The sequence below is a fragment of the Candoia aspera genome, chromosome 2 (assembly GCF_035149785.1).
Source record: "Candoia aspera isolate rCanAsp1 chromosome 2, rCanAsp1.hap2, whole genome shotgun sequence".
NCBI classification, from domain to species: Eukaryota; Metazoa; Chordata; class Lepidosauria; order Squamata; family Boidae; genus Candoia; species Candoia aspera.
The window spans coordinates 133,566,876-133,583,894 of record NC_086154.1 but is presented as its reverse complement, the minus strand read 5'-3'; the positions used below and the strand labels follow the sequence as shown (position 1 = coordinate 133,583,894).

Sequence of the window (17,019 nt, the reverse complement as noted above, 5' to 3'; positions counted from 1 at the left end):
TTAACGTACCAGCATGCACCACACCAAATCAGCTTTTGAGGTTTGGAGAACTACAGTTCCCAGAAGGCCTCTGTGTGAGAAAGGAGGAAAGGACGTACGGGGAAACGTAATGCGGAGACGGCAAGGCTTATGATCTCGCATCGTGTTTGGCTTCATACGGGAAGTAGCGTTTTCGCTTGGGAACAGATTGAGCCTGATGTGCAATGACTGGCCGGATGTAGGGCTATACAAATTGGGGCGATCACTAGATGACCGCAGTGCGTTATAGAAGACTTTTTCTAGTGAGCATCCAGATATTTGCGGACCAGATTTGGTAGACCTAGCTGAACTGGTCACCAAAAAGGAAACAGCTGACTAGCAGGGATGTATCCCTTTAGATTACATTCCTACATGGGAGAGCCAGTTTGGTCTAGTGGTTAAGGTTCTGGGCTAGAAAGCAGGAGTCTGAGAGTTCTACTCCCGCCTTAGGCATGAAAGCCGGATGGGTGACCTTGGGCCAGTCACTCTCTCTCAGCCCAACTTGGTGCAATGTAGGCTTGCCTCCTCGCGGTGCACCCCAAGCAACGTGACTTGTCACGGCTAAATAGTCTACACATCTGGCTGCTGGACCTCACAAGAATTTCCCAGCAAGAAAAGCAGCATGAACACCGAACAGCTATGCCATACGATTAAAAAATAAATTAAAAATCCTACATTTTATGTCCCTTGGGAAACAATGGTAACAGCTGAGAACACCACTAAACACATAAAATGAATAATCATTTAAGTCGTGTAGAAGTTTGATCCCTACCCATCTTGTTTACTCAATCAACTCAACCTGTCTTACTTTTGGCTAAGGAAGTAGTGTCTATTTACCTCACACCGTTGATGTCTGAGCTTTTGATTCCAGCTGTCATATCTTCTGATCCTGCCTTTCTTCATATTGGCTGTATAAACATAAATGGGAACAATAGGCACCCTTATTTCACCCCATTTCCTGTTCTGAAACCCTTTGTTTCTTCAAACTCAGTTCGTAAAGAAGCTTCTCCATTGCAAAAGAATGATCAGGAGTTTAGGCACACCCATTAGCTTTACTGTAGTGTATCCCACATTCTCATGTGATCCATCCAAAAGCCAATAAAGCAAAGATAACCCTCTGGAATTTTCTATATATTATCAGTCCATGTGTCCCTCTGCCTTTTCTAAAAGATGTCTATTCATTTCACATTTTCCTCTGTGTCTATTGTTCTATTTTTCTTTGTAAGAAGGGAACTTTGTATGAGGAATTATTGCAATGGTTTGATGAGGTGCAGTTGCTTGCATACACGTATACACCAATATTTTCCACTCTCTAAGCTGCACAGTTTTGTTTCATATTTTTTGATACAAGGCAGTTAGCACTTTAACTGCCACTTCCCCTGCAGCTCTTAATAGTTTAGTGCATATTACATCTGTACCTAGTGGTTTCCTATTTGATAGCTATACATTGCCAGGTATAACTCACCATCTAGTGGAATCTTTTGCTGGGCATATTCTTTCTCTGCAAATGAACTTCTTCTGTAAATCTGAGCTCTTTTTCCTTTTCATTTAGGCAAAACTTCTAGGTATCTAACAGTGTACTTGCTCTAAAATAACAGGCACCACTGCTGCATTGTATTCTCTAAGCCATTCCTCTACGCCCAGAGTCCTTTGTGCATCTCACCAAATCTGTTCTAGAGCAGCTCCAGTGGCAGGGAGGAAAAGAAAGAAACTATTATTAGATTAACAGAAATAGCTTCACATAACTGGATTTGATCCTTTCTTTTCTGAGGGAAAATTTCTTACTTACAGCTTCCCTGACTCTGTTCACTGATCATGCCAGTGTTTTCTTGGATTTGTCTTCATGGTTCCATATCAATGTATGCATTCCAGTTTGTTCCGTTCCTCTTATTTTAAATAACTACAAAATCTGGTTGAAAGGATTGATGTTCTTGATTCACTCTCAGAACTCTTTTTTGACTAAAGCCACCATTTTGAATAAAGATTTCTTCTTTTGAAAATTAAATGGAAGTGCTAGACTTTCCAGGCAGTTTGCCAGTTTAGATCAGAATCATTCTGATTGACAGTGTGTGACTGGCCAGAAATTTCTAGAAGTCTAGTTCCTACACATTTAGGGACTACATCGCATCAAACTATATATCCATCTAGTGCTATGTGATTAGGTCTGACTAACAGCAATTCCCCAACATCTCAGCAAGGGAAGATCTTTTCCAGCACCACTAACTGTTCTTTTTAATATGAGGAAGTCAGAGGCTGCACCTTCTGCACACAAACGGGTGCTCTGCACACAAACCCATTGTTTGGGTTTGTGGAAGGACAATTGTATCTTTTAAGAAATTACAGCTGGTATTAAACTGTTCTACATCTCTGCTTTATCTAGGAAGCACGAGCTCACACACTGCACTAAGCCATAATGTGCTTTGCTTCTGGCCACTCACTTTGCATCTGTTTTGTATCCCTGTAAGCAAGCTATTCCCTTACAAGTGTAGGCAATACAGGTGTTTTTCAGAAATAGCTGGTGACTCTCAGTTTTCAAGGGAGAAGGTGAAGAAGTGAATTTTACTTAATGAAGCTTAAATAATGAAAACCAAGGATCATCCTCCATCCCTTTTAAACAAAAATCCATGGCCTTTTTAAAGGATGTCAGGGATGGGTCTCACTGCCTTCCTCAGTGAGCACCGGAGGAAATAAGATCCATATCTTGTTCCCCATAATCCCAGCCAAAATGCAAACCATTAAGTCCATACAATTGCCACTTCAGTTTCTTTCTTGTACTCGCAACAAAATACAGTTAGGTCACGATTAGTGCAAATTCAAATAATGCGATATTCGATTTAGTGTGATTTGTAAATTGATACCAGGTCATGTTTAATGTGACCCAAAATTCAGTATATGCGAGGCTAGCACATGCGCAATTGAGGCTTGTGCGTGCGCAGTTGCCGTTGGGGTCATCTTTGTGTGTGCAAAATGGAGAAAAGGAAGATTCCATCAGAGGAAAACAGTACAAGTTTTAAAAAGAAGAGGCTCGTTATTATTAGAGGAAAAATTTGATGTAATTGAACGATGTGAACGTGGTCATAGCAACGCTAAAATAGGACAAGATGTTGGAATGGCTGAATCTATGGTAGAATTTGTTTTTATTTTCCTTTCCATAACTACTCTGTGACTTTGTTCACTATAAATTTAAACTATATTCTTATCCTTTACTGTAATATTTCACTAATATACTGTACATATAAACATTATTTAATTTTTTTCAATATTTCCATCAAGCTGGAACCAACTACCATACTTTCCATAGAAATATCACTTCAAATAGCGCAAGTTCAAATAATGCGACCATTTCGTGGGATTCATGAACTGCACTAATCAAGACCTACCTATATTATAAAAGTTGAATGGAACACTGAATAGCCTTTGGACTGATACATAATCTGAGAGCCATCTTTTACCTTGTACTCCCTGACTTGAGAGTAGTTGCCAGCTTTTGACATGACTTCTTTACATTGGCTACACTATCCACTTTCAGTTTTCAGTTCCAAGCCAACAAAACATGATAGAACATCCATTGTCTGGAAATTAGTGTCTCTCCACTTTTGCTGGCCACCTGGGCTAGACCAAGTAATTTTGCTTCCTGAAGCCAAGGACAAGGAGATGATTCTTTCTAATTCATACTGAATAGCTGACCAGACATTTTGGCACTGGTGTCAAGACAGCATCCTCCATTATCTCTAATAGGAGCAAATTAGTTTAGGGGCTGTAAAGCAGGTCATACAAATCCTATGCAGCCTTGTCCTCCATCATCTTCCTGCTGCTCCTTAAGTTCCAACATCCATCCGATTTAACAAGGAATCTAGCATGATTCATAACATGGGACTGTTCACCCCATATAACTCAGAAAAGTTACACCCATGGAAACTGCTGTGATCACTCTTTCACACAATCCATTCCTGTACACTCATTTTGCAAATCTGAATTAAATCCCCATGAAAGAATCAGTAGGCCGGATGTGACTGCAGGCACCTATTTGCTAAGGGGATAAAGTCCAGCACACTTTGTGTTGCTGCCCAGCTACGGTTTAGTATAGGACAAGTCATCAAAAGTGTAGACAATTAAGACTTTGGATCTGAGGCAAGAGGAGATGTTTAGACGTTTTTGTCACCTTTTGCTCCCTCCCAGAGGAAAGAATATATTCCCACCCTACCCAAGAGAACATTTATAATTTTGTCAGTGCTAGAATTTTAGCATTTCTTCATTCCAATGGAAGTACAATTGTGTCAGCTTCCTGGAAAACTCCTTAAAGCTTTAAAAAAATGGGGACGTGTATTGAGAACAGTACATCCTGATTTCAAATAAAATAAGAGTTTTATTTACCAAGCACAACTCTGCAACAGCAACAAGATTATTCAAATGTACCTCTGTGGGTGTGGTACTGTGTCCTGAGTGCAGATTAACTGTGCTGCAGAAAGAAAAAGATTCAGATAGTAAGTAGGATGGAAGCCTGGAGAACTAATAGGTTTAAAGCCCAGCTTCCAAATTTTTTTTAATAAGGATGGCTGCATTTTATTTCTGTCTGCAAGAGGACTAGGGCATACCCACCATTTTATTAAGGAAGGTAGAATTCAGATACTGGTCGTCACCCTGCCTACTTTCCCAAGATCTAGTTACAATACAGCACAGCCGCACAGTAACACAAAGGTCACAAAATATAGGTGAGACAAAACAGCTGCCTTGAAGGGCAAGCCCAGCATTATCTTCAAGTAGGTCGGCCAGCTTGAGGGGAGGTGCCTACTGGTGATTTGGACTGTAGGAGCATCATTCAACTCATTTAGGCTTATTCTATCTAATGATTCTTCTAGATGTGTTAGGACTGCATTGTCCAGAATTTTGGTCCCACTAGTTTGAAATCCTGGTTATAGTCTTAACATCTCCAGGGCAGCTGGTTGGAAAAACCAGGAAAAGGTTCTCAGGTTTACAGCACTTCAGTGAGTCATTGTCTTCCACATTACATTTTGCAAACAAATTCAGCATAATCAGAGAAGCAGAATTCAAGGCTTGGTCCTACAACTGCATAGCTTTGTCAATATTGGAGATTTTACTTATCAGATTCTTTAGCTGTGCCAGCCTTCCTTGAGCACCCTTTAGTTGAGTGGGTTTTGAGTACCACTATTTCCAGCCAGCACACAATTGCTGAGAATTCTGGGAACTGAAGTTCATACATCTGAAAGGTAGCAGGTGGGGGAAGACTGATGTATACAAAGATCACTAGAAGAATTGCACCTTTTAGCATCATTGTTGCTTGGAACTGCAGTATGCTAAGCTGACAAGTATTTACTTCAATAATTGATGCTCAAAAGGTAACCTTTTTTGTAGCACTCCCAGCATATGTAGATCTGAGGTTCTTATGTGTTACTGCAGGTTAACTTGCAGGTCTGCCTGTACCACCTTATAGTAGCTAGGAAAGGCATTTTCTAACTAAGGAGCATGCTCTTGCCACCAACGTTCAACTGTATTTTTGGCCTCTTCTGAACTTTTATGGGCTCGAAAGCTAAGCAGGATTGGAATTCCAGGGCTACAGGTCCACTCATCTTAAAGTCGTCAAGGTTGAGAAACACTGGGCTTGACTAAGCAGCTGAAAAAGCATCCTGGAAGGCATTGGCAATCTGCTGCCATATAATTGTCAAGAGAACTGCATAGCTGTGTCACAAGCTGAGCCTGACTCAGTGAATCTCCGTAGGCTATATATATATTCAGGTTAGGAACCGCCTTAGGTCTAGCAGTAAAATAAAACTGCTGCAGGAACAGCTTTCCTTAATCGGAAGAATCCAGGAGGGAGTGCTTGGTATGCGGCTTTGAACTCAACAAAACAAAGCTAATTTAAATAAATCTATAAATAATTGGTAGAGGGGCTGCTGTGACAGAACCAGGAACAGATGTTTTTCCAGGACCAAAGTATTTCTCCTGCAGTTGCGGCTGCATCCATCTGGCACATTAAAGTCCTCAGATTCCACAGGGCCCTCAGCATACACAGGATAATTGCAACCAGAAACATAGTTCAGATGCCACTGGATAGAGGCTGAGTTTGTCCATTAAAACCAGGCCAGAACCAGCCCACAAGAGTTACCAGGGCAGTTTATGATCGCCATACAGAAGGTGGTGGTTTAAATTAAAGCTCTCCATTTAAAGTCAGGGTCCTTCGGCACAGAGTGTCCGCAGAACTGACCTCCAGATGCAAAATCCTGGCCTGGGAATACAAGGTTGAGATAAAGGGCTTATTTGTTTCAGGAACCAAACAGAAAGCAGCCTCCCAAATGCTGCTGTTGACTGCAACTGCCAGCATCTTTTGCTGTTGGCCAAAGAGACTAGGACCCATGGGAGTTGAACAGCCATATGCTGCCTATCCCGGATCCAGCTGACTCCCTTTACTTTGACTGACTAAAGCCACACGTGGCAGCTCCCAGAGTTCCTTGCAAGAGTTGTCTGGAGATGCTGAAGATTACTTTAAGGCCTTTGGCACAAAATCCCCAAAGCTAGAACAAGAAGAACCCATGCCCCTGGGGGTGAGGGAAAGGAGCAAATTTCGTAAAATAGTTTCTCCTTGTTCCTTCTATCACTGGGAGAGAAGAGAAGTAAAGGCAACAAAGGAAGCCCTTTGAATGAGGCTGTTAATCTGTATTATATTTTCATTAATAAATAAGTTCTCTTTTAATAACACTGAACATTTCACAGATTCCCCCCATATTTCCTTTCCTTCCCCACATATACACAAGATCAATAGTAAGTCATTCTCTCCTCCCACCCCCAGCTTTATCTCCACAAGGAAGATGCCTGGGCACCTGTATCCTAGATACAGGGAGGGGCACAAGTGTTGGGATAGGGGGGAGAAAGGAGAGATGCTTGCAATCAGTCCGCATCCAGCAGGCAATATGACAAGCAGCAGGTGGAGATGATGACCTAGGCCCAAGGGAAGATATTAACTGTGCATTGGCAATGCAGGATAGTGGTAGTGATTTTTTTCAAATCCTTCAAATATGCACAATAGTCACCAGAGCTGCTACTGTCCAAGATGTTGCTGTGCCAAGCCCCAAGACCTTGCAGAGCAGGGCAAGTCTTGCGCCAATCTTCATTCCAGCCATCCAGCCACATTTCACTATTTCCCCCTCCCCCCAGGTAGTGGGCCTGCTTGAGATAGGAAGAGAGGAAAACTGGATCCTTCTTAACTTTCCAGCTCTGGCCTGGAAGAGCCAAGCAATTCCCTGAATCCCACCCTGGAAGGGCCACCTGGAGGCCCAGAGTCCACAGTGGTTCCATCACCACCCTCTGCAGCCCTTCACATGACAGAGCAACTTTTCGCTTTTTCCTTCTTGAAAGTGGAAGAAATGAGCTCTGATCGGCTGGGCAAACGGAGAAGTCTCTTGGGAAAGCTTCGGGCAGGGCTCTTGGGGGGCAAGGGGCCAGGCTTGGCGAGGCAGATGGATGCCACTGTCCGGAAGATGCTGTGGACACTCTTCTCTGACGTGAAGGCGGAACACTCCAGGTAACTTTCCGCTCCCAGCTGCTTGGCCACAGAACAACCCTGAAGAGTAAAGGAGGTGTTAGGGCTCTTTCAGAGCACTCTTAGCTACCCAGAGCCACTGGTTTCAGATGGGCAGCTATATAAATTGAATATATAATTGCATCCACATGGATAGGCCTTCAGGGGCAGTAGATGAATAAGGACACGGAGTAAGGGTCTACAGGGGATCTCCCTGAGGATCAGACTATAATCCTAATCCTCCAGGAGTTGACCAAGTAAAATGAGGGCACTTGATTACCAATTTTATCTTGTTCACTTTCTATGAAAGAACACTTTTCTTGCCTTTAATCAAGGGTCTTTTAAAGTTCCCTTCACAAAGAAGAGAGCCATAGCCACAAATGCTGATGCAATCCAGTCTAGAGTAGAAATTGGTAATCAAGTGCCCTCCATAAGTTTTAGACTACGGTTCCTATAATCACTTGTCCTTGATTAATCTTACTAGAACTACTGGTCAAAAACCATGTAGCATATACCCAGTTTCTACCTCTGGTGTACTGAAAAGAATAACTGTCATTGGACTTAACTTTACTGACTGACTTAGATTTATATGGCTACCTATGTCAAACACATGACTTTGAAAATGAGCAGTGCGTTTGCAGCAATTGGTTGTGATCTTGCAGGGGTCTTACATTCTTATAGAAACAATGCTTCATTCCAGGCAGTTCCAATAATACAGCAATATATGAAGGTGTAAAGGTGACAGGCTCATCAGCATACACAAGTCTAAGTCCAGCATTCCTGGAACTAGTTTAGTCATCTTGAGGGGAAAAAAAGGTAAACTAGGACGATTTTGAAAATGAGGAAACCTGACTATTCAGGAATGGTCCAGGTTTAAAGAAAGAATGGCAGCAGATATCCGAACCACCACCAGCATCCTGGATTGCCTTACCTGTTCATAAGAGACTGGGGCTTGCTTTTGGTGGGTCAACTCCATCAGGGTGCTGAGGTCAGTACGCAGGTCTGTCTTGCAGCCTATCAGCAGCACACGGGTATTGTGACAGTAGTCCAAGATTTCAGTCTTCCACTGGAGAGAAAAAGCACAGTGGAAGAAACTTTAAACTCATTCAGTACAAGCCTTAAAAGCATATCATCTAGGTAGAGAAACTGCCCTCCCACCACAAGGGCAGGGCAATATCCTACCACCCAGGCCCAGTTTTTAAAAAATACATCACAGACCAAACAAACTAAAAGGCCACCATTTTCTTTTCTGTCACAATGCATACAGGCTTTTTAAAGTATCCAGTATCCTGTGTGAAATGTTAAGGTCCTTTCAAATGCACACAGAAGAAATCACTATAGATTCCTTGATTTCTAATTCTGAGCTGAGCTGCATCAAATACAAACCCATTCTTTTAAAACTGGGGAGAGCAGCTTGTGCTATTTGTCCAGAAACCGATCTTCTCACGAATGCAGTATATGGTTGACAGTACCTAACAGGAAAGCTTCAAAGGTCTGAAGCTCATATATGTGACCTTAGCTGTGATATTGCTTAGAGTGGTGCACATAAAAATAGAAATGTGGAATTTCCTTCTCAAAATATGACAAGCAGTTCTTCCTACATTCCTTTTAGAGTCCTAAGTTCCAGAGTAATTCCAAATGTTTGCTACCACAATGAATGTATTCTGTGGCAGAAAACCAAAATGATGCAGTACAAATTGACTAACCACATGAGCTGTATTTAATTCTATGTGAATTACATGAAATGTGGGGCTTTTTTAAAGCTACAGCTACTTCTGTCCGGGCCCACCCTCTTTTTGTGGATGTAGCCTCTCCTCCCCAGCACCTCAAAGTCACTAATGTTTTCTTAGAAGGAGAACCATTGTTTTCTCTTTCAACAGTAACATCCTCAAAGCTTCAGATCAAGTCAAGCACCAATAGGTAGGACAATGGGGTCACCTGGCCAGGGCACACTTTCCTTACCTTCTTCAGTGCGCTATCCATAGTCTCAGGACGACTGACATCAAAGCAGAGCAGGACAGCATCTGAATCACTGTAGCATAGGGGGCGCACGTTGTCGTAGTATGGGGACCCTTTGAGAAGCAGGAAGAACAGCCATGAAGCAACTCAACCCATCCTCTCTTTCCCAATACCATTGAGAGAAAAAAAAGTTGCTTGTTCTAATGCCAGATGATAAAACTGCCCAATGCTAGGATTAGATACATTTCCAGGTTTTATGCTTTTAACACCCCCCAAAGGAGTAACACAAAAAAGTAACAGAAACCAGCATTCTGCAGGGCTCTGCTTACTCATTCCTATCCTTAATATCCAGTTTCCTCAGGAAATCGTTCAACCATGTTTTACATAACAGAGGCCATTTCCTCTTTCCCACCTGTCGTGTAAGCAACGCTGAATGTGAAAAGGGGTACAAGGTTTTCCTTTTACCGAGATTTATGAGGAGGGTATGCAGCCTACAGGGAGGAATGGAGTTGCCTAGTAACATTTCTCATCAAACGTGGAGAAAAATGAGTTGTGTGTGTTCCAGGCATCTCATGCATGCAGGAACAGAGGCTGGACTATGGCAATGCACTGTTGGATGGCTGCAAAGTGGTGGCGGGGGGGGGGGGGAGAAGATGAATAATATACACAGGCTACTTCCCCCCCCCCCCCGGAACCGCAGCATCCAAAATGTTTCTGCAGCCCAGACACTTCGTGCCTAGAATAGCAATCAGCCCCTGGCTCCCTGCACCAGCACAATCACCATGGCAACAAGGGGGATCCAAATAGCCAGGGTCCCCCACTTACAGTCCCCTTCAAAAGAGGGGATGATGCCCATCCCTAGTTGCTAGGGGAACTCTACTTGGCACCTCCTCCACCACACATACAATACTTTCAAGAGCCCCTTATTGTGGAGGGCTGCTTTCCCCTCTTGATTTCTTTTGCAAAGTCCACTGAACCCCCTGCCCTGGGATTCTTCCCCAATGTGCCTAAACAATGGGCAAATCACACACACACACACAGGCATTCCAGGAGAGAAATGAAAAGATGGAGAAAAAAGATGTTGGGGAGGGGGATCAGCAGCCTTCACAGGATTTATCAGCAGGACTGGGAAAAAGCAGGTGGGATTGTGAGTGTAGTTGGGGTGGGAGTGCTGCATTTTTACTTAAAGTCTGGGATACCAGAACATCTTATTTAAACTGGAGCTAGAAAAAGGCTCTAGCTCAGTTCTGAAATCTCAAATAGATTTTTAGAGCCACTTTCCCTTAGAATGGGGCTGGGGTGGTATACGGTCAAGGTGCAAGCCCTAAAATTGTACTTTTACCAATCTCTTGTATTTCCCCATCTCTCACACACCCCCAGTTTAAACCCTTAAGGAGCCAGACTAAATTCTGCATATAAATGCAAAAATTACTCCTTGTAGTCCAAGGTTACAACACTATGCAAAACACATTACCCTCTCTTTGTGCTGAAGCTTTGAAATACACATATACATCCTTACTTGCCTCAAAACTACCTCTGGCCAGGCCATGTATTGTTCCTTCCTAGATAGAAATGCTTGAAGATGCTTTCTATCGTTTATACCTGCAGTATAGCTTCCAATACCCCCAAAATAAATAGACTAAAAAGTCTTCTACCTCTGGCCACCACTGGGAACAGACAAGATCTCCTTCTCCTCTCATATACCAAGCAGTATTTGTAGCCAAGGATTTTCAGAATTGATGTCTCTTGGCCAGCTAATAGGTCCTACGAGTTAGTCCTCCAGTTAGACTACTCCACTGCAGCACAAGGGGAGGAGGTTGGTTGGCCCTGAGCAGCAGCCACGCACAGACAGAAGGAAAGAAATGCCTCACCAGATGTGTCCCACAGACTGAGCTCCACCCGTTGCTCCTCGGTCTCCAGGCATGCTGTGTAGTTCTCAAACACAGTGGGCACATAGGTCTAGAATAAAGGGAAGATACAGAACAGTCACCGGGGGAACCCAAGAGCACTTAGGTTGCATGTGTGTTCCTTGGAACAACAACGGGGCTTTGCCAAAATGGCTTTCCTAGCCCCAAAAGGGAGCACATGAGCTCTAAACAGAAATGGGGATACGGGTCAGGTCCTGCGGAGGACTTGCGCACAGCCTGAAAGCATAATTAGCATCAAGCAGCGGCGGCGATCAGTGAATAGCTCCGCAACTCAAGCCAGTTGCAGGAGAAGGAGGGGACGCCGACGGACCGCAAACAAGACGAAAAGGCAGCAGCCCGCAACCGCCCCGCAGCAACACAGAGCCTTCGCGCGCAAAGTCCTCCAGGAAAGCTACAAGGGGCGCGAAATCCGCGCAGAGGCAGGAACCGAAGCTTCGCAAGAGAGCGGGGCTAGAGAAGACAAAGCCCCGGAGAACGGCCAGGAGCGGCCACGCGAAGCCATTCCGGCGAGGTCGATCTCCTGCGCCTGAGCCAGTGCCTGGCGGGAGGGAAAGCCGCATGCCAGGAAGGCCCTCGGAGCCGCCCCGCATGCGGAACGTATCCAGTTCCCCGCGGAACTAGAAGAGGCAAAACCGAGCGGGGCTGGCTCGCGAGGCGCGCGCGTCATTGGAAACCGAGGGAGCAAACCCCGCTGGGAAGCGCAAGAGAAGTCTCTCTCTCTGCCTCCCTCCCGCAGTCCCAGCGGAGCCCGGCTGTTCCGCTTACCTCCGGGTAGCAGTCTTTGGCCAACACCTGAAGCATGGCCGTCTTGCCGCAGTGTACATCCCCCACCAGAACCAACTTGCACCGGGCCACTACTGGCTGAGGAGTCCTTCTCTCCCTCATGGCGACGGTAAACGGAGCGGGCGGCGGCAGCTCCAGCACCAGCGCTTGCAGCGAGTCCCACCCGCCGGCTAAATTACTAGGGCGGGCGGGCGGAGAGTCCTTATAGGGAATGTGGGTAGCCAATGAAACGTAGAGCTGGGCGCCGATCAGCGAATCAGAAGGAGCCGGCCCGATGACCAGCAGTTCGAGGGGGAAGCTGACTCAGAGTTTCTTCCCCGCCTCCTTTCTTACCTGCTCCGCTAACCTTCGCCTCTCGAGCGAACCTCTCAGGCGGAGGTTAAACCAATCATCGGCGAAGAGGCAGCTATGAGCATCTGTCACACACGCTGATAAAGGCTTCCCCGTGTTTGTTTTTCCATGCAGCACGTAGAATCAGAGTCGTCCCACCGCCCGTGACAATAGATCGATTCTTTCAGTAAAGCAATCAGTGACTAAGACGTCTTCCGCACCCTCCGCCGACCGCGGCAGCAGGAGGAAGGTGCCGTGACAAACCTTTCAGAAAGACCCGGACGGCTAACAGGGTCTTCGACGTGCTCCTGACGCACCTCGAAGGGAGCCCGCCCTCGTCTGTTCCCGATCCCTTTTGAAAGGGCAGGGGGTGTTCCGCTTTCTGCAGGCACAAACCTTGCCATTCAGGGGGTCTGCAGCGCGTGGCCCCAAGGTAAGGCAAGGCAAGGGAGAAGGTCGACCTGCCCTGTTCCTGGGGTCACCGGAGGCTGCTGTGAGCAAGCCCCCCCCCGCCACCGTTTTTCGTGGGCATTTGGACGAGTCCGGGCTCTCTCACTGTGCCAAGTGACTCCTGCCCCCCAATTCTCTTGCAAAGATCTGGCGGCAGATCTCCACGCTGTTAGGGCTGGGAAGGATGGCAAGATAATTTTGCTGGGGGAGTGGGGGGGAAGCTCTTTAGGCGCCAGGTTTTCTATCCAGAGACGTTCCACAGGACTGGAGAACTGTTGGGGGAAGGGAAGGGGGAAGGGAAGCAGCTCCTTAGGGCCACCCTCCAGGGTGCAGCTGCTCCCTGATGCACAGGGCTGGGTGAGTCCATTTTCTGACATGTGTCCAGTGAGGACACCTGGGTACATGTGTCCAGTGCTCTTCCGCCCAACTGGCACCAAAAATACATGCTTTTCCTCCATCTTTCCCCTCTCTTGCTTCTCCTGCACCCAGGTCTCCTTCTCTCCCCTTGCAGCTCTTCCCATGGCTGACAGAGACGCAGGGGAGAGAGATGCATCAGAGATAAGCTCCTTTGGTGCAAGTTCTCTGATCCCATAGAGCAGTGTTTTTCAAACTTGGCAACTTTAAGGACTTCAACTCCCAGAATTCCCCTGCCATAGAGTGATCGCTCAGAGGAGTTGAAGAGCTGACAGCAGAAGATCCATGCTGGCAGAGAAGGCTTTGCCCATCCCACCTCTCTCCTTAGTTTCATGTGAACAGAACTGCTTGTTCTGCTCCATTGCTAAAGCAGAATAAGGGTCAGAAGTGCAGGCAGCACAGTTTTACACTGACTGACTTTCCTTCCAGCGCCCACCCTTGGACAACAGCACTTTAATGCTGCTGTGCAAAAGAGTCCTAAGTTTGTTGGGCCAGTGACTGAGTATTGGTTTTCTTCCAGTTGCCCACATAACAGGAAATGTGATGGTATCCTAATAGATTTTTCACCTCAGAAACAAGCCTGCGTGTCTATGTGTGCAGGCATGTGATTCAAATCTGCACATTTGAATCTGCTTGTGGAAAATGTCAGGTGTTCATAAATTCAGAAATGGGCACATACATTTTTCAGCACTGATGTTTGAAATATAATCCTGAGAGCAGGTTCTCAGACAGAGTGTATTAAATGTTTGGGGAGCCCAAACTGAAAGGAAGCTTTAGAAGTGTTAAATAATACAGGTAATCCTCGTTTAGCAACCATAATTGGGAAAGGCAACTTGGTTGTTAAGTGAAGTGGTCACTAAGTGAAACCACAATTGTGCTTATGATCTTACTTCAGCTTTCCTTTGCTTTACAGACCTGCAAAGGTTGTAAAAGCAAGGATTGGTCATAAAGTTACTTTTTTTTAATAAGAATTTTATTAGATTTCAGATAAAGATAAAAACTACAGAAAAACAAAAAACTACAAAGAATTAAAAAACTAAAAAAAGAGTGAAAACACAAGAAAAATTTTTAAAGGTTACAGAAAGAGTTGACTTCTGACTTTTAACAGCAAGGATATACAACAATCTCTATAATCAATCCCTAACTCTATATTAAACCAAAATCATATTATTTCTATAAATCATTCCATTGGCACAATATAAAAATCACTAAATACAATTGTTCCCTCCCCTTATGTTAAAAAAAAGAAAAAGAAAAAATATATAAACCTCCTAATCAACTTCCCCCCCAAGGTTAACATTTATTTACTTCCTTCCTTCCTACTACTTTCTATGCCTTGTGTGGCGCAGAGTGGTAGGCGGCAGCATTGCAACCGAAACTCCCCACGACCCAAGTTCAATCCCAGTGGAAGCTGGATTCTCGGGTAGCCAGCTCAGGTCGACTCAGCCTTCCATCCTTCCAAGGTCGGTAAAATGAGCACCCAGCTTGCTGGGGAAGGTGACGACTGGGGAAGGCAATGGCAAACCATCCCGCTATAGTCTGCCAAGAAAATGTCGTGAAAGCCGCATCCCCCCAGAGGTTCAGATATGACATGGTGCTTGCACAGGGGACCTTTCACCTTTCACACACTCTTCTATACATTCCTGTCTACTATAATGAAGATCAAACTAAAAAACATGTAAATTGTCTGCCATTGTAATTAATAATACAACAATTATAATAATCTTAATCATATTAAACCTAAAACCAGATTTATTTATTATTTTTTATTTATATACCTTAATAATCTTAATCCAATCATTAAAGATAAGTGAAGTCAACCAAACCTTAAAAGCAATCCAGATAAATATTCTAAAACCCTTACCCCACTTCAAAATAAACCAAAACATTTACATATCTCCACAATACACACAGAGCTTTTTTCATAAAGAGATCAAACTGCCCAACTGCCCCACTTAAAAACTCCGACTTCTCTTCAGAAAAATTTCCATACATAATAACCCCTTCTTTTCCATGGCATTCCATCAGAAAGTCAATTTCACTTATAGCTTGCAACTTGATCCCTCTGTTTAATTTCTTCAAGTTGACTCACTGATCTTCATCCAGCATTTCAATAGAAGCCCCGATCTCACTATTAAGAGAGATATTTCTATTGCTGTTAAGCTCTTCAATTTCTTCCAAGACATCCGCAGCCAGAAGACACATTTTAAACCTCATGTTTTCCACAATATCCTGAATACCTTGCATAAGAGCTTGGCAGGAATCAGAAAGCATCTGTTTAATTTCTCGATGAAAGTTGGAAAAAGTCTGATTGAAATCCTCCATGTCTCACACAGTAGATTATGGCACCCCCTAGGTACTTAACCAGTGAAAGTGGGAGATAATAGAAGAATTTCTGGAATGTGTTTACACCAGTGAAAGTAGGCTAACAGGCAGTTCCCCAGGGAAAGTAGCAGCAGAAACCTGAGAGTTCAAAACAGCAGATTCAACATGTAGGAAAATGCTAAAATCTTCAAATTTAGTACAAAAATAATAACAGGGAGACAATTACATAGTCTCGACCCTCCTTAATATTTGGATGGAAAGCAAAATCCAAAGCTTAAAAAGATTTAAAAAAAAAAAAGAATCACAAAGATAACAATAAGCACCAAGAGAGCCATTTCTCCTTGCTGTAGAAAGCCTCTCTTATGGTACACATTCTTAAAAAAAAATAAATTGGGTGATTTAGAAATGGGGTGGCCAGGCTTAATGTCACTTTAAGGCTACAGCATGGCTTGGAAATGATGACGCCCCAGCCTCCCAGCAGCTCTTACCAGTTGAGCGGGAACACTATTTAAGATCTCCTGGCTGCAAGCTGCTGTCTTGGATGGGGTAATTCCAAGCTATTTCCTTTCCTGGTAAAATGCTTCTGGACTTCAGGAAAAACCTGCCTAACCACCACCACCCCAAAAAAACTGCTGCGTTGTCAGTTCTGCCCGTGGAGCCTATGAGCACAGCTGTTCAGTCTGCCATGTCCTCACCGGAAGTCAATAAATTATCATAAAGTTACTTTTTCATTATAGTTGTAACTGTGAATGGTTGCTAAACAAGGCAGTCACTAAACGAGGACTACCTGTAATTATCCCAAGTCCCATTAACAAGCCAATAGTAGCTCCTCAAGTTTACAGTCAGAGGTCATTTTGGGCTTTTCCTGTGGCTGAATTAAGTGCTCCCTACCCCTCCTGAGTCCACTATTGTCATGAGCACCGTTGGATCAAATTCCACTCACTTATTGGAAACCAAGATATACTGCTTGGTTCTTAAAGCGGAATCATAGGCACAGGTCCTGTTGCACAGTGCTGACATAATCCAGTGATAAACTAGAGGCCTTTAATGCAATACGGCCAGACAGACGTGTCTGAGAATGTCACCCCACTCCAGAGAGAGTGTGTTCCTGTCCATGCACACCCTGCCAATGATACAGGCTATGGGTAAAAGCTGTGCATTTACTAAACCTAAGAATCACAGTTCTCGTTCAGTTCCCAAAGTTGGACAGCAAGTAAGTGTGTACTCTGAGTCATTATGAACTGTGTAGCAGTCTGGCCTGCCTCTTCATCCATGTGA

General features: G+C 44.4%; 1 protein-coding gene across 1 annotated transcript; it reads right to left on the bottom strand.

Moving 5' to 3' along the window:
- Positions 1–6,675: 6,675 nt before the first annotated feature.
- RND1 (Rho family GTPase 1) lies at positions 6,676–12,372 on the bottom strand. Its single transcript, XM_063293696.1, has 5 exons — positions 12,205–12,372; positions 11,383–11,470; positions 9,515–9,624; positions 8,484–8,618; positions 6,676–7,594 (listed from the first exon to the last, which is right to left on the bottom strand). The coding sequence occupies exons 1-5, from the start codon at positions 12,322–12,324 to the stop codon at positions 7,349–7,351; spliced, it is 699 nt and encodes a 232-aa protein (XP_063149766.1). The 5' UTR covers positions 12,325–12,372; the 3' UTR covers positions 6,676–7,348.
- Positions 12,373–17,019: the final 4,647 nt, after the last annotated feature.